The 21607-nt window shown below is 56.7% G+C and overlaps 1 protein-coding gene across 1 annotated transcript in view; it reads right to left on the bottom strand.

Moving 5' to 3' along the window:
* The window catches only part of PITPNM2 (phosphatidylinositol transfer protein membrane associated 2), a 252399-nt gene that overhangs the window by 8152 nt on the left and 222640 nt on the right, over positions 1–21607 (bottom strand). The window contains exons 13-25 of the mRNA XM_031948474.1: positions 20484–20728; positions 17720–17909; positions 17427–17546; positions 14457–14725; positions 13927–14105; positions 12451–12621; positions 8945–9109; positions 5945–6145; positions 3348–3496; positions 3120–3236; positions 2605–2721; positions 1097–1245; positions 487–636 (exon numbers count right to left, since the gene is read on the bottom strand). Of these exons, the coding sequence (XP_031804334.1) occupies positions 487–636; positions 1097–1245; positions 2605–2721; positions 3120–3236; positions 3348–3496; positions 5945–6145; positions 8945–9109; positions 12451–12621; positions 13927–14105; positions 14457–14725; positions 17427–17546; positions 17720–17909; positions 20484–20728 (2222 nt within the window). The remainder of the gene's footprint in view (positions 1–486; positions 637–1096; positions 1246–2604; positions 2722–3119; positions 3237–3347; positions 3497–5944; positions 6146–8944; positions 9110–12450; positions 12622–13926; positions 14106–14456; positions 14726–17426; positions 17547–17719; positions 17910–20483; positions 20729–21607) is intronic.

The raw sequence follows: 21607 nt of genomic DNA, 5'->3' as shown, positions 1-21607 counted from the left end.
TTTCCGTGTCTGTCAGGGCCCGGGCCGGCCCCGGGGCCTACAGTCCTCCTCGCCCTCCGAGCTCAGGCTAAGTGAGCGGCCCTTGTTGCCGGCCACTTGCTCCGGCCCTATCCGACTCCTGGTGACCCCACTCAGGGGACAATAGAGAAGCAGCGAGGGGAGCTGGGGGAGGGAAGTTTCCAGAGCAATAAAGTCACGGGTCCAGGCTCTGTCCACTTACTTAGTTAGATAGTCATGGCTCTATCTCTAGAATATAAACTCTGTGACGAATAAAATCTTGTATCTCTAAGTATGTAAGTCATAAACTCAACTGATCTGTGAATGTAAAAAAGCTCCAACTTTAAGCATAAATTGGCCGTCAAGTTTCAGCAAGAGCTGGATGACGGACTCGGGGAGGGCCCCGGCCTTCCCTCCTGCGGAGTCACCCCCCAGGGGTGTGAAGTGGTCAGCTGAAGAGGGAAGGGGGGCCCCCGGTCCCCGGCTCACCTTACTACATCCACAGCACCTGCCCGCACCTTGGGGTCACTGCCCATGATGGAGACGCTGGCGGCGAAGGAGCCGTCGATGCTGAAGACCACAAACTCGGTCCCCTTGGGCAGGACGGTGATGTAGCTGTCTGCGAACGTGTGGTCCCCCCTGTTGGGAGGAGTCATCAAGCCCAGGAAGGGCCACCTCCCTCGGCCAAAGCCAGGTGGCCCTGGGTTCCGACGAGGTCTTCCCAGGGCCTCATCCTTGGGGGCCCTCCTCGGATCTCCCCATTCTCAGCCTGCCTCCCTCCCCCCCAGCTGTCCTGGGGCTGCAGACTCTCCTGACAAAAAGTGGGAGCCCTTCCCGCCACAGAGACCAGAGAGACGGATCTCAGGGTCCTGGGGAGACCATCTGTGTTCCCAGAGGAGGAATCGGGGCCCAGAGTAGGGGATTGTGGAGGCCATTTGGTTACACTGGCCCCATGTCCCACAGGAAGAAAGCAATCCCCAAATCCAGCCGGGAGGCAATGAAGCTCTCCCTCCTGTCCTTGGGCTCCCACAGGAGGGGGCCGCTGGTGCCCTGCCCCACCCTCCCCAGCCCCGGGCTCCGAGCAGAAGCCCTTCCCCACCTGACCACCATCTTGATGGGGTAGACCCCGACGCCCAGACGCTGCTCCTCGGGGATGGTGTAGGAGACGCGCCCGCTGCTGTTGGTGACGAGTGTGTCAAAGTGGACCCACTCCCCGGACGGCGGCTGAGTCATGATGTGGATGTCCACCTGGGGGGGAGGGGCAGCTGAGAGCCTCCCTGGGACAGGACGGCCCCACAGCCTCCGCCCTAAACCCTGGTCCCCGGAACCTCAACGGCAGGGACTTCCCGCACAGTAGGGCTGACGCCCAGGAGGAGGTCCCTGCTCTGCTGCTGGCCCCATCCCCGCTCTCCCCCATCCCCCCAGACTGTGGTGCACCCCCCAAACACCCCCGATCCTCGCTAAGTCCTCGGCTTCCCCAGCTGCCGCTTCCTTTCCCCTCTGAGGCCGCCTTCGACCATCCCCTCTGTGTGGACCGAGTTTGAATCCCTTTCCACGCTCTTCCTTCCCTTCACGACATCATTAGCTTGTAGAGGCAGAGACTCTATTGGCTTGTATTTGATCTAGGGTGTCTGGCGTGTCATAAGCCCTACTAAGTCTTCTTTTTACCTACCTCCCTATCGTCCTTTCATCTCTCTCGCTCTTTCTCTTTCCTCTCTCTCACCTCTCTCTCCTCTTTGCCTCTCTCCTCTGTCTCTTCTCTCTCTTTCTCTCCTGTCTCTGTCTTTCTCCTCTTTCTCTCCGTCTCTTCTGTCTCTCTCCTCTCTCTCTCTGTCTCTTCTGTCTCTGTCTCTCTCCTCTTTCTCTGTCTCTGTCTCTCCTGCCTCTGTCTCCTCTCCCCACCCCCCACATTTAGCTCAGTGCCTCATTGACTAATAAACGCTTGAGCCGTTGGTGATTTTTGCCACTTTGCCTGAGCCTGGATTCCCCTCCCCCATCCGGGCTGCCCCTCCCAGGACCGCTGCCCTTCAGGGACTCTCTGGCTGGTCCTGGGCTGACAAAAGGGGGGGGGGAGGGGGAAGGGGCGCCCTCCCTGGGCCTCAGGGCAGCCTCTGTGCCCGGGCCCGCCACCCTGGCTGGGCTTACTTGGGCACCGAGCCGTATTGCCCTCCCCACACCTGGCAGTAGATGCTTGGGCTGAGGGATGCTGGGAGCCAGACTCCAGCTCAGTGGGTCCAAGAGCTCTACCTGAGGACGGGCTGCCCCAGGAGCTGGTCATCTAGCCATTTTCTATAATGGGAAACTGAGGCACAGAGAGCCCCTCTAGGACCACCTCCTGCTTCGGCAGCTGCAGAAACCGAGGCCTCGGAGGGGAAGGACTCAAGCTGGCCATTTCCAGCTCAGGCCCACTGAGGGCAGAATCTGGGCGGCCGTCTGTCAGTGAGGGTATTGGAGCCCTACACTGGGAGAGGGGAGACTAGAGCAGTCAGCAAGCACTTATTAAGTGCCCACTGTGTGCCAGCTCTAAAGGTCTCTCCCATGCTGCCAGGCTCCCCCTCAGTCCCGAGGGCCCCCCGCCCGTGCCCTCAGCCTCCCTGCCCCACTTACCTTCTCCCCTGTCAGGGTGACCATGTCTAAGGGCCCGTACATGAACCTGCCTGACAGGGTCTGAGGGCCTTCCTCATTGGCCACGGCATCGTTGATCCTGTGATTAGCCGTGACGTTCTGGGGGAGGAAACATGGGAGTCAGAGGAGGCCCTGGTGAGGAATCCCCGGTGAGCTTGGGCCGGAGAGACCCCATCGAAGGTCGGAGATGAGGAAACGGGGGCCGAAGCCGGCAGAGGTCCTAAGCATCGGAGACTGAATTTGAATCCAGATCTGGGACTCCCACCTCAGGCATCCGTTACCAGCCTCCATCGCAACGTCCACAGTTTGTCTGGTCTGTCTTACCCTCTCGGGGGCCGGGCAGTGCTCTGGACTGGCATTTGTTAATCTGGGGTCCACAGACCCCCACTAGTCTGAAAATTTTTTGGGGGAGTGCTCTTTGTTCTGTGCACTTAAGGTACAATTCTGAGAAATGGCCTCCCTCCAGGTGGCTGGGCCCACGTCCCCCAGCAGCTCACCCGCAGCTTCACATGAGTTCTTTTCCTCTGCCACTTTTCCCGGGGCTTCGAGGGCGTGAACACGGACACCTCCTTGCCGTCCAGCTCCAAGATGCTGGCGTTCTCATGCCTCATGATCTGGGGGCAGACGGAGCAGTGAGGGGGGGGAAGGACTTCCGGGCCGGCAACTCCGGCCTGCTCCCTGCCCCCTGGCAAGGGGCCCCAGGCCGGAGGCCCGAGGGGACTCACCTGTCTCAGCAGGAAGGAGACCACGTCAGTGGATTCCCAGTAGCTGGCGTGGAAGAGGTGGGGGAGAGCCACGGTGGGGAAAGCAGTGAGGGCGTCTGGGCAGTACAGGGCGTAGTCGATGCGCTTGGTTCCCCACCATTTGGCAGCAACTGGTGGGAGAAAAGGCTTGATGAGAGACAAGAGATGAGAGAAGAGAGAAAAGTGAGACAGAGCAGGAAAACAAGAGGAACAGTGAGGGAGAAGGAAGGAAAGGGAAAAAAGGGAGAACAAAGAGACAGAGAGAGACAGAGAAGGAGAGAGAAAAGTGAGAGAGAGTAGGAGGAACAGTGAGGGAGAAGGAAGGAGAGGGAAAAAAGGGAGAAAAGGACAGGAGAGGGTGTGTGTGTGTGTGTGAGAGAGACAGAGATAGAGAAGCAGAAACAGAAAGACAAGACAAATGGAGACAGAGACAAGAGGGATGAGAGAAGAGAGAAAAGTGAGAGAGAGTAGGAAAAAGAGAGCAACAGAGAGTGAGGGAGAAGGAAGGAGAGGGAAAAAATGAAAAAAGAGACAGATAACAGAAAGAGAAATGGAGACAGACCTGGAAAAACTGGAGAGAGACGGACACAGAGAAGAAAGGAGGAGGCCCCGCCTCGCTCGGTCCGGCCCCTGCAGTTTCTAGGCAGGAGGCCGCATTTCCGGGCCCCAGTCGGTCCTGAATGTCCCTCCAGACCAGAGAGTGGGTCAGAGGAGCAGGCCCGGCTTCGGGGGGAGGGGCTGCCGTGTCTCCCCGGACCCTCTGGGCTTCTTAGCTGAAGGGCCTAGCCCCAAGCAGGAAGGGGGGGGGGGGAGAGGAGAGTGCCAGAAGAGCTTCGGTGACAGCCACAGGGGGCGGTGCCCAGTGCCAGGGGACCCGAGTGCTCTGTGACAGCGGCGGCGAGCTTTCTGTGACTCAGTTTCCTCATCCGTGAAGTGGGGACACCACTTGCCCCGGCCGCCTCAGAAGTGGCGAGACTCCCAGGCAGGCGCTGAACCCTCAGCAACCAGGGAGATGCTGTGGGGTGACAGTTCGATTCAGATTCGGGGCTCTCCGGCCCCTCCCACCGGCCACAGATGGCCTCCTATAGTGGATAAAGGCATGCCATCAGCAGGGAGAATAAAAGCTCTAGGGGAGGGCTGGGCAGGCCCTAGGAGAGGCAGAGGCAGGAGGCTTGGGGCCAGTGGGGGCCTGTGTAGTAGTTGCTAGAGGCGCTGAGAATGCTGTAGGAGGCTCTGTGAGAGGGCGCTGTGAGGGGGCGCTGTGGGGGATGCTGTAGGGGGCGCTGTGGGGGATGCTGTAAAGGGCACTGTGAGGTGGCGCTGTGGGGATGCTGTAGAGGGCGCTGTGAGGGGGTGTGTGGGGGATGCTGTAGAGGGTGGGGAGATGCTGTGAGGGGCACTGTGGGGGATGCTGTAGAGGGCGCTGTGAGGGGGGTGCTGTGGGGATGCTGTAGAGGGCGCTGTGAGGTGGCACTGTGGGGATGCTGTAGAGGGCGCTGTGAGGTGGCGCTGTGGGGATGCTGTAGAGGGCGCTGTGAGGGGGGTGCTGTGGGGGATGCTGTAGAGGGCGCTGTGGGGGATGCTGTGAGGGGGCACTGTGGGGGATGCTGTAGAGGGCGCTGTGAGGGGGGTGCTGTGGGGGATGCTGTAGAGGGCGCTGTGAGGTGGCGCTGTGGGGATGCTGTAGGGGATGCTGTAGAGGGTGCTGTGAGGGGATGCTGTAGGAGGCTCTGTGAGAGGGCGCTGTGAGGGGGCACTGTGGGGGATGCTGTGGAGATGCTGTAGAGGGCACTGTGAGGTGGCGCTGTAGGGATGCTGTAGAGGGTGCTGGGCCCTCTCTGCCTTAGGACACCTGACCCAGACAAAGCTGTTTGGGGCTAACCTGAATCTCATCACTAATTCTCCCCTTCCAGGTGTGTTTGCAGGGCCAAGCAGAGGCTTGAGCCGCATCCCTCCCCCAGACTGTCAAACGCTTGAACATGCGCTGTGGGTTCACTCCTCCACTCCCGAGCCCCTCTTTCCCTGGCTCCCCGGGGGCCCTCGCCGCCCCTCAGGGCTGGCAAAGCCCCCGCTGACGGAGCTGAGCTCAGGGCGACTCCCGCAGGCCGGCCGCCCAGCTCCTTGGCCGCCGTGGTCCCCCCCCCCCCCCCCCGCCCGGGGGGGGGGGGGGGCCCCCCCCCCCGGCCCGGGGCCCCGGGGGGCGGGGGTCTTCCCCCCCCCGGGGGGCCCCCCCCCCCCCCCCCCCAGGGCATCTCCCGCCCCGCGTGGGCCCAGGCTAAGCCACCCGAACACCCAGGAAAGCAGCCTAGGGGACTGGGGGGGGGGGGGGCAGGGAGAGCCGGCATCTCGGCCGCACCCAGACCCAGAGCCTCGGCCCATCCCCCGCACAGGCAGAGCCCGGTCAGTCTTTAGGTCCCCATGACCCCAAGCAGGGAGCCACCCACCCCAGCTCTCTGGGAAGTGACCCTAACTGGCTCCTGTCCAGGTGGGGGAGGAGTGAGGGAGTGAAAGTGCCCAGAAATGACAGTAGAGAGCGTCTGGGGGGAGGGCGAAGGCAGAGGCTGCCCTCCCTACAATACCTTCTCCGATGTCCAGATTGGGGACTCGGTCCAGGCTCGGACTCAGGTCCCCCGCCAGCCTCTCCCTGACATGGCTGAGGGGCAGCTCCCCCGGCTGAGGCCTGGGTCTCTGGGGCCCCAGGGTGGCGGGGGGGTGCTGGGGGAGGGCAAGCAGGGACAGGCGCCTGACACTGGGGGTGTGACTCAGGGCCGGTGGGGTCTCTAAGGAATAAAAACAATAACAAGCTCATTAACACCTGCAGGCGGGCGCGGGAGACCCCGGAGCCTGGTCCCCTCCCCCCAGAGGAGAGCGGGACAGAAGGCTAAGGCCCGGCACCGCCCCACAGCCAGCCCCAGTCCCCCAGACCGGGGACTCCCCTGCCGGACTCCATTTCCTCCCAGCAGAGCTCCTTTCCAAATTCTGGGCTGAGGCTGAGAGTGGAATTGTCTTTTTTTCTTTCTTTTCTTTCTCTTTCTTGCCTTCCTGCCTTCCTCTCTTCCTTCTTTTCTTTCTCTTATCTCTCTCCCTTCTTTTTCTATTCTCCTTTTCTATTTTTTTCTTCCTTTCTTCCTATCTTTTTTTTCCTTTCCTTCTTCCTTGCTTTTATTTTTCTTCCTTCCTATTCCTTTCTTCTCTTTCTCCTATTTTTCTTCCCTTCCCTTCCTATTATTCCTTCCTTCCTACTTTCTTCTCCCCTTTCCTTCCTATTTTTCTTCCCTCCTTCCTATTTCTTTCTTCCCTTCCCTTCCTATTTCTTCCTTCCTATTTTCTTCTTCCCTTTCTTCCTATTTTCTTCCTTCCTATTTCTTTCTTCCTTTTCTTTCCTTTCTATTTCTTTTTTCCCTTCATCCTTCCTTCCTATTTCTTTCTTCCTTTTCCTTCCTATTTCTTTCTTCCTTCTTTCCATTTCCTTCCTTCCTTCCTTTTCCCTCCTTTCTTTCTCTCCTCCCCTCCCTTTCTTTCTCTCTCTTTTTCTCCTTTCTTCCTTCTGTCCCTCCCTCCAACTGATAACTAACCAACTAACTGGCATTTCTTAAACGCACATTATTTGTCAGGCACTTTGCCAGACCCTGAGCCCTGGGCATGGGAGGCTGATCCAACAATGTGCTCAAGGCCAGGGGAAAGTGGCCCAGAGCATCCTGGCTCTGTCCCTTCTCCCGGTGTAAAGTTGGGCAACTCATTTTCTAGGTCTCAGTTTCCTTATCTGGAGGACCTCCAAGTTTTTTCCCTAGTCCTGTGATCCTCCGGTCTATTGTGACTGAAAACACTCAGACAGCTCCAAGTAGCTGGAAGGATCCTGCCTGTGACAAACCAAAGTGGGGATTTTCAGGGCCTACAGGCCTCCCTTACCCTTAAACTCCTTCCCCAGCCACCTTGGGCTAACGACTCTTCCCCTTGCATTCATAGCTATGCTTGGAGAAAAGGTTAGCCATGTCCATACCTCTACTTAATCTCTGTCCACTCAGCTCCTCAGCCCCTGGACTGGCTTTGCATTCCCAGTGGGCTCTGGTTAAAGAACTCTCTCCAAGGTCACTAGAGACTCCCTCCTCCCTAAATCCAGCCATCTTTTCTTCAGTCTCCCAGCAATTTCTCAACACTGTTGACTTTTCTCCTTCTCTGGTACCCATGACGGTGGATTCTAAAGGTTTTCTTCCTAATTCTCTGATTCTTCCCATCTCTTCTGAGAAGTCTTCCTCCTGCATCTCCTGAGCATGGACATCTCCCCTGGCCCCGACTTTTACTTTCTTCTCCTCTCCTTTTCCCATTCTCTTCCTTGGCAATTTCTATCACCCTCTCATCAGTTACTGACCCCAATGCGAAGGGCTCTCGCCCTTATCTCCAATCTCTCCCTGGGATTTCCACCTTCAAACTGAACACGGTTAAAAATGGAATTCATAACTTCTCCTTCCTGCCTGAATCTGCTTTGCTTTTATTCTCTATTTCTACTGTTTCAGAAGACTATAAGCTCCCTGAGGGGAGGAACTGTTTTAATTTTACTTTGTATGTGTTTTCTTTTCTTTCTTTTTCTTTGTTTCCTTGTTTCTTCCTTTTTTTTTTTTTTGGCTGAGGCAATTGGGGTTAAGGGACTTGCCAGTCACACAGCCAGGAAACATTTAAGTGTCTGAGGCCACATCTGCACTGAGGTCCTCCTGACTTCAGGGCTGGTGCTCTCTCCACTGTCCCACTTAGCCGCCCCTATGTGTTTTCTTCAGCAGTATATTCGTGCCTATTATTTCCCCTGAGTGAAAGTAAGTTTGTTGAGGGGAGGGAGTCTTTTTTGACTTAAGGAGATGCTTAATAAATCCTCCTGGATGGAACACTCGAGGTCTCTGGATCCCGCCGGCAGCTAGGAGGGACACTCTCTCTTCCTCGGGCCAGCTTTAATCTCAGATTTAGGGACTCCCTTCCCCACCACGTGGGGCTGTTTCATCCTCTGCCTCTCACCCCCTCCCCACTCCATGAGTTTGCCCTTCTAGAGACCCCAGTGAGGCTGATCAAGCCCTGCTGCTCACTGGCTAGCACAGGCAGACTGGGGCTGTGGAGGATGCCTCAGTGGCGGCTTTCTCCCTCAATTCAAGAGACATGGCATTAGACTCTGAGGACACAAGAGCCAAAAAAAAAAAAAAAGGGAAAAAGAAAACATGCTAGCTCTTCCTGCTGGGAGTTTACATTCTGCTGGAGAGACCTAATCCTCAGGAAGTGTGAAGGGACAGTTCTCAGTGGCCCCCATTTCTCTCCCTGAGGTACGGGGCTGAACGTCCGGCCGCCATCCCTCACAGCATCTCCAAGTCGGGGCCTTTCTTCCTCCCTTCCCCCCGAGGGATGTGTGGGTCTCCCCAAGCGCTTTGCTCCCAGAGTCCCCCAGGAGGAGGGGGGGCTGGGCAGTCCTGACTCCAGGCCAGGCCAGAGGGGCCAAGTTACAAGTCCAGGGAAGGCCTTGGGCTGAGCTCCTTTTCCCACCCTCCAGCCCAGAAGAGAAAGGAAGGATGAGGGGCCCTGGGGCCCCAAGCCCCACTTACTGTTGGCGATGTTGGAGGCAGTGTAGCTGTCAGCCATGCCGGAAACCTGGCTTGTGATGCTGACCTCGCTGGCCCGGCGGAAGCCCCGGAAGCTGGGGGCCGTGCCGGGAGAGGACGGGGAAGCGTTCTCCATGAAGACGGCATTGTGGGACTGGATGACGTCCGCTGCACAAAACAGAGCCACGAGTCAGTCGGACCTTCTCTGACCTCTTGGACTCCTGCGCCGGTCAGGCAGCCCGCACACCCCCCTGAGAGGCGAGAGAGAGGCGGGAGAAAGAACCAGCCTCCGCAGCGTCAGAGCCAAGTCAAAGGCCCGGGCTAAAGAGAGGGCAGCCGGGGCCAGGTGCGTCCGTGAATCGAGAAGAAGAGAAGAGAGGCCTGAGAAGAAATGGGAGCCAGGAGGGCGAAGAGGACAAGAGGAAACCAAGCTGGGGGGGGGGGGGGCGACAGGCTGGGGAGAGGATGAAAGGCCCCTCAGCAAGGGGATCTGCCCCCTGCCCCGTCCTCGCGCCTCCTTTGGGAAGGAGGGGTCTTAATGGCGTGGTGGACGGCAGGCTGACCCTGCTCTGGGGCTGGTGGCCGTTGGCGGGGGTCCCAAGGGGCTCCTCTCCTCCTTTCTGCCTGCCTGACCTTGGACACTGGCTCGGAGCCCCAGGCAACTCACGAGGATGGTAAGTTAATGAAGAGTTACCCATCAATATGGAGGGGGCTCCATGCCGGGAGCACCCTCACTGATGAACACCCTGGTCCAAGCAGCCACAGACGAGCACAACTGGGAAAGGGGAAGGGGCGGGGAGAAGGGCTCCCTGGGTTTTTTGGATCCGTGTGGAAGGACCCGTTTCAGGGGAACTAGAGAGCCTGGGATGGGAAGTAAGAAGGATGCCCGGCTTGCCAGCTTCCTTATCTGCACACACATGTCCCTCGGGGCTGACACAGCGTGGCCTGTGTTCAAATCCCGTCTCTAACCCTTCCCAGCCATGTTCCCCCTCCTGAATGTGACTGGCTGCTCAGGCCCCTCTGAAACCCCAGGGAGAGACTGGGGATCAGCGATTTGGGAGCCCCCCGGCCCCTCAGCTCTAGGGAGGAAGGGAGGCTGGAGGAGCTGGCCCGGGGGCTGACTCCCTCCCCCATTCTAACCCCACAGGCCCCACTGGGCCAGGCAGAGATGCCCCTGAGAAGCATGTTCCCCTTTTTCCTAAGGACTTGTCTTGCCAAGTGACTTCCCCTCAGCCCCTACTGCCTTCTAATAATGGAGCCATGTCCCAGCCATGAGGGGGAGGGCCTGGGGGCATAAGTGCTGGCTGACCCGGCCCCAGGGCACACCCGGGCTGGAGACCGGGGCCCTTCTCCCAACAATCTGCATTAAGCCGGGCAGGGGGGGGGGCTGGGTCAGGGCCCCCCCCCCCCCAAGCCACCATCCCCTGCTCCAAGCTTATGGCCAGTTGCCTACAGGCCCTTTGGCCCATGCTGTCTCCCCAGTGTCTCAGTCTGTGGCCCAGAGAACCCCGAGCTAAGGCAAGGGCTCCGGGGCAGAGGGAGGGGGCTCTAGACTTCTCCCCAGGAGACCCTCAGTCCCCCCTCCCAGTCCTCAGTGAGGACGCCTTTGGGGACGGGGCAGGAAGGGCTCTTTGGCCCAAAGAGCGGGGAGGAGAGGCAGGAAGGGTCCAAGCCTGGAGAAGGAGCCAAGGAAGGAATGGGTCTCGGTCAAAGGAGGAGGGGGGGGGAGGGAGGAGAGGGGGGAAAAAAGGGGGAAGGAAGAAGGGAGGGAGGGGAAGGAGAAAGGAGGAAGGGGGAAAGAGGGAGGCAAGATAAAAACAGAAAGGAAAAAGAAAAGGGGAGAAAAGGGAGGAAAGGAAAGGGGAAGGGGGAGGGGGGAAGAAAAAAGAAGGAAGGAAGAGGGAAAGGGGAAAAAGGGAAAAGGAGGGAAAGGGGGAAAAGAAAGGGAAGAGGGGGAAAAAAGGAAAAAAAAAGGGAGAAAAGAAAAAAAAAGGGGAAAGGGAAAAGAAAATTTTGGGGGGACCCGGGGGGCCGGGGGCCCGGGAGTCTGGGGGGACACCCGGCAGGGGCCGGGGCCCTGGGCCAGGTGGGGGTATTAAATGGGGGAGGCGGTTAACTTAACCCACCCCCTTCGTGGGTGGGGGGAAGACCAAGGGGGGCCCCGGGAAATTTGGAGCCCCCCCCCCCCAGGGCCCCCGGGAGCCTAACCCTCCCCGGTGGGGGCAGTGGGGGGCCCAACCCCCTTTCCCCCACCCCCCTCTGGCCAGGGATCCGACCCTTTGTCGTAGGTTTCCACCCCACGCCTTTCTTTTGGGGGGGAGGGCTTTAAACATCCCCTTTTCCGAGGGGCTAGGCTGGGGCTACAACTTTGGGGTCACAAAGGCCCCCCTGGGTGGATTCGACCCAGGGCCCCCCCCAGTTTGGGGCCCCCCCCCAACCACCGGGGGAAAGCCTTTACCTCCCCGGCCAGGGTCCCGAGCCCTTTCCCCGGGGGGGGCGGACCGGCCTCCCTTGGGGGGTCGGGCCCGGGGAAGCCGGGCCTTTTCCCCAGGGCCCCGGGCCCGCTCACAAAAGCAGGGGGGGGGAGGGAGCAACAAAACCCCGCCAAATCCCTGAGCCCCCTGGGCCCGCCGGGAACGGGATGGGCCCAGGGGCCCTCGGTCTAGGGGGCCCCGCCTCCGGGGGCCGGGTTGCTGACTTCCCGGCAGACGGGAAAAAAGAACAAAACAGGGGCGGACCCCCGCCGGGCCCAGACACACGGCACGAGGACTGGACGCTGCCCGCAGGCGGATGAGGGACCCAGGCCGGCACCGGCTCTGGACACACAACGGACACACACAGAGCTCCGGAGCGTGGGGGCCGCAGGGGCTCGAGCTCGGCCGCTCCCAGAGCCCGGGGGTCTTAAGAGCTTCTCACTAGCCATATGGCGTTTTCCTGGGCTGCCCCTCGTACCCCCAGGCCCCGGCCTGGGGAGGAAGCTGACAGCCGACAAGGGAGGACTCCTGCCTCTGCATCCTGGCTCTCTGCACAGAGGCTGCTGGTCAGCGGCTTGGCAGGAAGGCCACGAGCCTCTGGTGTAAGGCCCGAAGAGGGATGGAGTTCCTCTTGCCCCTAGTCTCCCTCTCCATGGGTCTCAGAAGCTGGGTTATTTATTAAGGATCCACCACCCCTCCTCCTCTTCTCCTTCCCCCTGACACAGGCTCCCCCCCTCCTTCCTCCCCCCCCCCACCTCCATCCTGCCCTGGGGTCTCCTGTCAGAGCCGGGCCTTGCTGAGCCCAGGGATAAAGGTTGGAAAGAGAAGGGGAGTAACACCCGGCCTGTGGGTCCTCCCGGGCCTGTCCCCAGGAAACAGTGCTGAGTGCCCCAAACAAGGGAAACAGAGGCCCACAGTTGGGGGCCGGACGGCTGGGTCAGGAGGGGGATCCAAGGCACCGGAGGCCCACACCCACCCACCAGAGACCCCCAGGGGGAGCCTGCCCTGGCCCCCACAGAGAAAGGGGCCCCTTACCCAGCAGGGTGGAGCAGCCGTCACCCAGGGGGAAGCGCTGGTAGCGGGGGATGTTGAAAGGGGGCAGGGCATGGAACCTCTTCTCCAAGAGAGGCTCCAGACGGGAGGCCGAGGGATCCGCAGGGTGGAAGAGGTTATAGACCTGCTGGCAGGCGGGCCGGAGCTGGAAGACTGGAGAGGGAACACGAGAGGCTCGGTGAGCAGGGCAGGGTGGGAGGGGAAGACACCTGGGGGGCGGAGAATCCTCAGGGACCCCGCAGAGAGTTCCCCGATGGGCACAGAACCGCCAACTTCCCAAGGCCTCCGTGTGGGCCCGAGCCCAGCTAAGTCCTCTCTTTGGATCGTCGGCTCAGGGCCTGGCTTTTGCCCTTTTTTGTTTTTTACATCTACCTGGCGCACGGCGAAGACTTAATAAATGACAATTCTGTAAAAAAGGACCAGCTCATTACAGAGGATGGACAGGATTTGCATGGACTGATGCAGAGCCAACCAAGCAGAACCAGGAGTACACTCTGCACAGGAACAGCGAGGATCAGCTATGAGAGGCTCAGAGGGTCAGGGATCCAAACAGACCTTGGACAGAGTCCGCGTCCAGAGAAAGAACTAAGGAGACCAAATGAAATCAGCACGTGCTGTGGTCACGCCTTTTTTCTGGTTGTTTTTTAATCTCTCCCGTGTTTTCCCCTTTTGCTCTGATTTTTCTCTCCCACATGGTTTATGAATGAATGTGTGTTAGAAATAAATTTACTAGAAAAAATAACTGGCTGCGAGTGCTCAGGACCTCCCCGGGCACCCCTGGGGCAGCGGTCCCCACAGTGCCGGGGACCCCAGCCTTGGCAGGGGATGAGGGCGAGTGATCATTAAAATACTAGGAATGATGATGTCGCTGATTCTAACCCTGAAAGGGGGGAAGGTGACCTTTCCCTGTGACCTTTCTCAATTTAAGCTCCTTCTATCTGCTCAGAATCTGAGAACGGGGGCTGACTCTGCATGGCTCCCTGGTCACCGGGACAAGCCCCCAAGACTCCTGCAAGGGCAGAGATGTCACTGGTGAAGGGCAGAATCTGAATTAGTTATAGGGCAAATCTGGATCAGCTATAATGGAGAATGGGGTGGGAAACATGAAACCAGCCTAATTTTCACGGAGCAAGAAGACCCTGAAGCGTAAAGAGAGGAGGTCTGTCCCCCATGGAGGGTCTGAGACACCCCTGGCAGTTTTTGCCCATCCCCACGGAGGGTCTGGGGCACCCCTGGCGGTTTTTGCCCATCCCCCACGGAGGGTCTGGGGCACCTCTGGTGGTTTTTGCCCAACCCCCACAGAGGATCTGGGGCACCCTTGGTGGTTTTTGCCCATCCCCCACAGAGGGTCTGGGGCACCCCTGGTGGGTTTTTGCCCTTGACCTTGGCACGAGGAGGAGGCTGGAGGAGCGGAGGCCCATTCCTAGCCAGGCCTGCTCTCCTGGTCTGGGAACTCACCGTCCAGGGCCGGGATGACCGTCTTCCTAAGGGCCAGCACTAGCCCCAAGGGCGAGCCAAAGAGGAAGAAGTCGGAGATCTCAAATTCAAACTTCCCGTAGCTCCCAGTCCCATCCAGCATGGTGGAGCTGCTCGAGCGACGCGAGTTGGGGTCGTTCCGCAACACGCTGGAGTGCAGACTGCCGGGGGAGGTCAGACCCCATGAAGAGGCTGAGTCCTGGAGCTCCCGCCCACGCCGGGGCCCAGAGAGCAACAACCAACCCCGGCCCTTTCCTTCCCAGCCCCAGCTGGTCCCGGCTCAGATTGCCAGGCTCTCCCCAAAAGGGGGCCCTGAAGGCAAGCCCACCTCCCAGCTGGATGACCTTGGACAATCAGCCCACCTCCCCACGCCTCAGCTTCCTGATTTGTAAAATGGGGAGCCTGGGCTTTAAAATCCCCCCAGTTCTTCCAGTCTGTGACAGGAGGACAGCTCTCAGATCATCATCCTACCCCCCAGCAGTGCCGGTGTGACATCCACAGCCCCTCGTTACCTGGAGAGGAAGGCCTGATGCTGTTTTATGGTGTCCACCTCGTAGGTGGACGAATCGCTCCTTTTTCTGGGAAACTGCTTTTTGGGATCTTCGCCCCCGTTGCTGCGGGGGATGTCGATGTTGCTTCGGCTCAGATGGCGGCTGCTCTCCAGGCTGGAGCCGCCGCTGCCGCCACTAGTACTGCCTCCCCCGCCACCAGAGCCGCCGCCGGCACCCCCGGAGCAGTGAGTGTTGTTCACCAGGATCCCAGGGGACAGGAGGTCGGTGTCCTGGAACGGCACCCACTGGTCACTTATGTCTGCCCTGGGCTCCGCCCCCGTCCCTCTGCCGTCCCGGGGGATGGGACCAGGCGACGGGCCCACTGGGGAGGCCGAGGGCACCGGAGAAGGGCCTGCCTGGGACCCCGCCCGCCCGCTGGGGAGGTTCAGCTTAGGACACTGGTGGCCATCTCATTAACATGGCACGAGCCTCTCCCTCAGACTGATGAGCTCATTCTCTCCTGGCAGGCTGGGGCATTTTTGCTGCTTAATTTTGCTGTTCCTCTCTCCCCCCTTATTCTTTGTCACTCGGATCTCTAGGGTGGAGAGGAGGACAGGCTGCACTGGGGAACATGGGGAACGCAAAAACAAGGATGGCAACAAAAATTCACTTTCTATTTGTTCTATAAATAAAGGATCATATATATATATATATATATATGGTAATATAATAAGTAATAAGTAATAAAGGACACACTCTGCATCCTCTTATGCAATTACAGGCTCCAGGCCAGGCCCCATCCCCATTTCTCCACGTTTTCTTCTCCCTTAGACTGTGAGCTCTGTGGGGGCGGGGCCATTTTCACTTTTCTCTCTGTCTGGCTCAGAGTAAGGGCTTAATACATAATTGGTTGATCAAAAAAAAATTCCCCTTGATTGATGAATGCGCCAAAGGCACCAGGAAAGGTCGGGGCTCGGGGTTCGGAGCCGTCTGTCAGTCACAGGGAGGCCGTGGGGGGTGATGGGACACAGGCAGCCCGTCCCATGAATGCCCCCGCCACCAGGCTGGACCGTGACCTTCGAAGGCAGCGTCCTGGGGTCCAAGCAGGTGCTATTGCCTCTCTGCCCCCGAGAGAGTGACACGGTCTGGGGCAGGTGGGTGCACAGCGGGGCAGCCCTTAGTGGGGAAGCCCTTCACGGGCCGCCTGGTTCTCCCATCCATCCAATCCACCCAAAGAATTATTAAGCACTTGCTGCAAACAAAGCACTCGGCCAGCAGCCAGGACGGAAACACAGACGAAATGTTCTGGGCCCTCATGGAGCTTAAAATCACGCCATGGGGCTCTTTAAAGTCTGCAAAGGGCTTCACAACATGTTGTCTCCTCCGGGGCCCACAACTCCCTGACAGGGAGGGGCTCTTATACCCATTTTACAGAGGAGGGAACAGAGAGGCTAAATGACTTGCCCAGTGTCACCCAGCAGCATTTGGACTCAAGTCTTCCCGACCCCAGACTCGGCACTGTCCATTCGGGAAGCTTTCGTTCAGTGGGGGATCTGTGTCTATGTCTGTGGCTACATCTACATCCGAGTCTCTATCCACTTGTGTCAGCATCTACAGCTCTATGTGGCGTCCGAAGCCCATTTTGTGCTTATATCTGGCTGCGGACAGCGGCAGACGTGGAAAATAATATATATTTCTCACAGATACAGAGATGCCAGAGACAGCTCCAGGCAGTGGGGCCAGAGGCCCCGGGCTCAAAATCTGCTGCTGTGAACTGTGTGACCAAGTTATTCAGCCTCCCTGCGCCTCAAGTTCCTGAGCTAGAAAGTGGGTAAGGAGGGAGGGCAGCCGTCCTTCCCAAGTCCCTTCTAGGTGTGGGCTTATGGTTGTGTGATTCTAATCTGGGAGGGAAGGGGAAAGGGGAGAGAGAGGAGAGACAGACACAGAAACAGAGACAGAGACACAAACACAAAGAGAGAGAAAAAAGCAGAGACACAGAGATAGAAAAAGAGATAAAAACAGAGACAGAGAGAGAGGGAGAAAAGGAGAGGGAGAGAGACAGAGACAGAGACAGAGAGAGAGAGAGAGAGAGAGAGAGAGAGAGAGAGAGAGAGAAACACAAACACAAGAGAGAGAAAGATAAGCAGAGACACAGGGACACAGAGAGAGAGAGAGAGACAGAGAGAGGGGGAAAAAGGGAGAAGGAGGGAGGTTGGGGAGGAAGCACACAGAGACAGACAGACAGACAAAGAGACAGAGACAAACACAGAGAGAAAGAGAAGCAGACACGCACAGAGAGATACAGAGACACAGAGAGGGGGAAAAAGGGAGAAGGAGGGAGGTTGGGGAGGAAGCACACAGAGACAGACAGACAAAGAGACAAAGACAAACACAAAGAGAGAGAAAGAGAAGCAGACACGCACAGAGAGATACAGAGACACAGAGAGGGGGAAAAAGGGAGAAGGAGGGAGGTTGCGGAGGAAGCACACAGAGACAGACAGACAAAGAGACAAAGACAAACACAAAGAGAGAGAAAGAGAAGCAGACACACACAGAGAGATACAGAGACACAGAGAGGGGGAAAAAGGGAGAAGGAGGGAGGTTGGGGAGGAAGCACACAGAGACAGACAGACAAAGAGACAAAGACAAACACAAAGAGAGAGAAAGAGAAGCAGACACGCACAGAGAGATACAGAGACACAGAGAGGGGGAGAAAAGGAATAAGGAGGGAGGAAAGCACAGAGAGAGACGGAGAAGGGACTAAATAAGCAGGAGGACAGGAAAGGCCTGGCACCTCATGGCTGGCCCAAGGTAACTGTTCAATGACCAAATTATCTTAAGAGGAGCCGCTCGTGCAGCCCGAAGGAAGCTCAGGCCGCAGGAGGCAGGGTCCAGGCTGGCTGGACAGTCAGACTGAGGCTGATTTGGGAGGGAGCTTGGGGCCGCTGTGGCCGGAATAAGCGGTACGTGGAGGGGCACAGCGGGAAATACCTGGACGCTCACCACGCTTCCCCGGCGGCTGCTGTTCTGGCTTTCTGAGACGGTTTGGTTGCTGTAGCATAAGGCATCGAATCCCAGGATCCCTCCGACACAGTCCCCTATCAGGCAGACCTGGAGGCCAGAGAAGCCCCGGCCCGTGCATCAGATTCCCTTTCTGGGGCCTGGGGGGCCCTCCCTCCTCTTCCCCCAGGAGCATCCAGAGGAAGGGATTTTCGTCCGGGCTCCTGAGGGGTTCATGTAGGTCGCCAGCCCCCCGCGACTCCCCCCGCAGCCTCGGGACTCACCTGCCCATTGAAGGTCATGCCGTCCTGAGACCTGAGGAATTCGTTATAGGCGTGATTTGCGCGCTGAATCACCACGGCAACTGCCTCCTGGTACTGGGGGGAGGAGGTGGCCAGTAGGGGCAGGGCTGCAAGCGGGATGTGGTCCTGGCTGTTGGAGAGGCAGCCTTCGTCGTAGCTGTAGGGGCTCAGGCTGCAAGGGAACAGAGGGTGCGGCCGGAGGTCAGGGTTCATTTGTGGTTTTATCCATGCCTTATGGCCTCATACCAGTCATTTGGGGAAATAACACACAAAGAGTCACTTGGAATTTACTGTCCTCCCCTATTTAAAGGAATATATAAATAATGTACACACACATATATATATATATCTGAGGTACATATAAGGAAATATATAAGGAACATAAGGCAAAAACAATAACTTAGCACTCAGCCCCATGACTGCGGGTGACAGGATACAGCCCTCGCTACCCAGCAGCCCCCACTCCTCAGCTAAGGTTTGAGGGATGTTTCAGCATCTTGTTGCCGGGACTGTTCTCAGCTTTTGGCTTCTCAGAGTCCAAGTTCCCTCAGACTGATCACAGCTCTGGCTATTTAGGTTTCTCTAAGAAGTCAATTATGAATTTTCCCCGATTTCTGCAAATCCCTCCTATTTGTAATTTCTCATTATATAACAATATTCCATGACGTTCATTGATGATGCTCACCGAGCTCTGAGTACTCACTCACTTTACTCTCGATTCTTTACTAACTTAAAAGTGCTCCTCTGAATATTTTGTATGGAATTCTCTCTCTATTTTTTTTTTTGGCTTTGCCCCCTCTGGGGTATAATGAATCCCTGGGGCAAAGTGACAGTTCTCACTTTTCTCCCATCATTCCAAAGGGACCCGTGATCCCTTCTTGTAACCTGAATCCTAAAGTGCTGGCAGGGACTGTCTATATTCCACCAAATTTGCCAACCAAGGGGGCCCGCCCAGGCCCCTCCCCAGGCTGAGAAATGGCTTGGCCAATGTCCTTGCTCTATCTTTAGGTGGTAATTTTTTAGGGTCAGGGACTGCGTGGGGATTTCACCACATGCATGAATCCCAGCATCCACTAGGACCCAATTTCTTTTTTAGGTCAAAGAAAACATTTCCCTCTTTCTTTTCTTTTCTTTATTTTTAAAAATTATTTGTTTTCAACATTTACTTAAATAATATTTTGATGTCCGTTTTTTCTCCCTCCTTCCTTGCCCACGATGGTAATCAATCTGATAAAGTTTATACCTGCAGAGTCATATTAAATGTATTAAAAGGAACATTTCTGAAAGATTCTAAACCAGCATATGGGAGAGAAAAAAGAAAAAAAGATGGGGGCAGGAGGAGATAAATACTGCCTAACAAGAAAAGCTGTCCGACATGGAAGAGTGATGCTTCGGGAGGTAGCGTGCCCCAAAAGCTGAGGAAAAAGCCTCAGATATCCCATCCCATCCATCTCTGGTGCGTATTATTTTTTCCTTCACAGATGAGGAAAGTGACTTCTCTGAATAAGGAGTAAGGAACAGAGCTAGGATTTGAATCCAGATCCTTTGACCCTAAGTGTTCCACTGCCCTCCATCCCTGCCCTAGTAGTGGCTGGCTAAGCCTTTGTCAGAGACTGTTCCTTTTTAGGTAGAGGTTGGACAAAGTGGCCTCTGAGGTTCAGGGGCTCCAAGTGGACGAAGGCCATTCCCCAATTATCTCATCTTCCAACCCCGGCACAGATGATTTATGGGAACAGGACTGAACCTCTGGGACAGAGGGATTTACCTCATAGCTTCCTGGCTCATTTGAGCCAGGGCAAACCCACAGTGTAAGGGTTGGTAGGGCCCACCCTGGAGAGAGAGTCCAATCCTTCTGGACTCTGGAAGTACAATGGCCGACCTGTTCCTGAGCTAGGATTGAGGGTGAGAGTCTGGCCCATCTCTGCAGACTTAATTTAGGGTCAAAGGAGCTGGATTCAAATCCTAACTGTTCCTTACTATCCATCCTTGTTTAGACAAGTCACTTTCCTCATCTATAAATAAAAAAACAATAATCGCCAGAGCTGGATGGGATGAAACCATGTGCGATCTAGGTCCCATCCAGCCTTTTTAACTGGCACAACACGGGATCCTACATGACCTCTCCACGTTCTGATATCCTCAGCCATCAAACAAAGGGTGTCGACCATTAAAGTCCCTCCTGGATAGAACACAAAACTGAGTCACAGGGGTAAGAAGTGACAGAACCAGAATTTAGATTAAAATGGAATTCTGGAGACTCCAAGGTCGGCTCGCTCAGCACAGGGCTTTTCCTGCTCATCCACCGCCTCCACTGTCTTCAGGTTGGGGAGCCAATCAGGAACTCAGCCTTTCAGATGAACGGGACCCTAATATCTGAACTTCTGTACACACCCAAATCTTGTGTCTTCTCAGAACCAGGAGAGACTTTCCCTTGTGGGAAATCCAGAAAAGCTTAGGGACTTCCCTAATTCAGCTTCTAGGGCAGGGAGGTGGCCCAGTGGAGAGAGCACCAGGCCTGGAGGCAGAGGGATCTGAGTTCAAATCAGGCCTCAGATACTTCTGAGCTGGGTGACCTTGAGCTAATCATTCACCCTGTTTACCTCAGTTTCCTTATCCGTAAATGAACTCAGAAGCGAATGGCAGACCATGCCAGTGTCCTTGCCAAGAAAACCTCCCATGGGGTCACAAAAAGTGGGACTTGGCTGAAATGAGTAAATAAACAGCTCGCTCAGATTCTGGCACTCACTTGGAGACAAGAGAAAAGGCTTCGGAGCAGATGGGCGGGCAGGGGACCAGCTTGATGGTGATGCGACCCAGGGCCGTGGGGTAGTGCACACGCATGACCGTGTCAAAGGCGGTGGCAATGGTGTTGACGTCGCCCTGCTTCGAGCTCTGGTCACCAGTCCCCGTGTCCAGGATGTTTCCACCGTGTAGCACCAGCAGCAAGACGTGGATCTTGGAGGGCGGCACCAGCGGGGGGCCGGCTTCGTCCTAAGGCAGGAAGGGAAAAGACAGATTGGGTCATGGTGCAGGCGAGGGGCAGTCTGCACGCCTGGCTGGGCGCTACAATGGCGGGCACCGGTGTCATATCATTAATAAAACTGGAGGCCCTCAGGGGAATAAGTTACTCTTGTCCTTCCATATGTCCTGCAAGTGAATTCCACTCCCTAAGTGCAAAGTACGGTCCTCAAGGGCATTTCCCTTCTGCCTTGATGTCCCTAGGAGCCTAGGAGCCATATCAGGGATGATGGATAAATGCTTATTATTAGATCAAACCCATTCACTCACCGAAAGGTGCTCATCACTTAGCATTTTATAAAAAACGGAAGCCACTAAGTGGCCTTCCTAGGGCAAAGATGGCAAGAGAAAGGTTTTGGGTGCTGAAGCAAGACTCCAGATCTGCCGCAACAAATTCTGGGGGGGGGGTCTGTTCTGGGTCTTCACAAGCCAGGGAAGAAAAGGGGCTCCTGGACAGACCCGCCTCCTGCCCATGGGGCCTGCCAGGCAACGAGCATTTACCCAGCGCTTACCAAAAAGGAAAGCCGGTTCTTGCCCTCAAGGGAGTTGTATTTTAATAGGAAAGACAACATGGATATATAAGGAATAGACAGAAAGTAATTATACTGCTGCAGGAAGGGACCCTGAAGGTGGAATCCAACCCCCCTCATTTTACAGATGGGAAAACTGAGGCCCAGAGAGTATATTTAGGCCCGTGACATGATCAAGCCTACAAAACTAGTGAATTCCTGGCTCATTTGTGGCTTTGGGCAAACCCACTGCCAGGGAGAGAGACAAATCCTTCCGGACTCTGGAAGTACGATGGCCAACTAGTTCCTGGGCTAGGATTGAGGTGAGTCTGGCCCGTCTCTG

This window comes from Sarcophilus harrisii, chromosome 1 (assembly GCF_902635505.1).
Source record: "Sarcophilus harrisii chromosome 1, mSarHar1.11, whole genome shotgun sequence".
Lineage (NCBI taxonomy): Eukaryota > Metazoa > Chordata > Mammalia > Dasyuromorphia > Dasyuridae > Sarcophilus > Sarcophilus harrisii.
The sequence above is the reverse complement of the archived record's forward strand: the minus strand, read 5'-3'. Positions and strand labels throughout refer to the sequence as shown.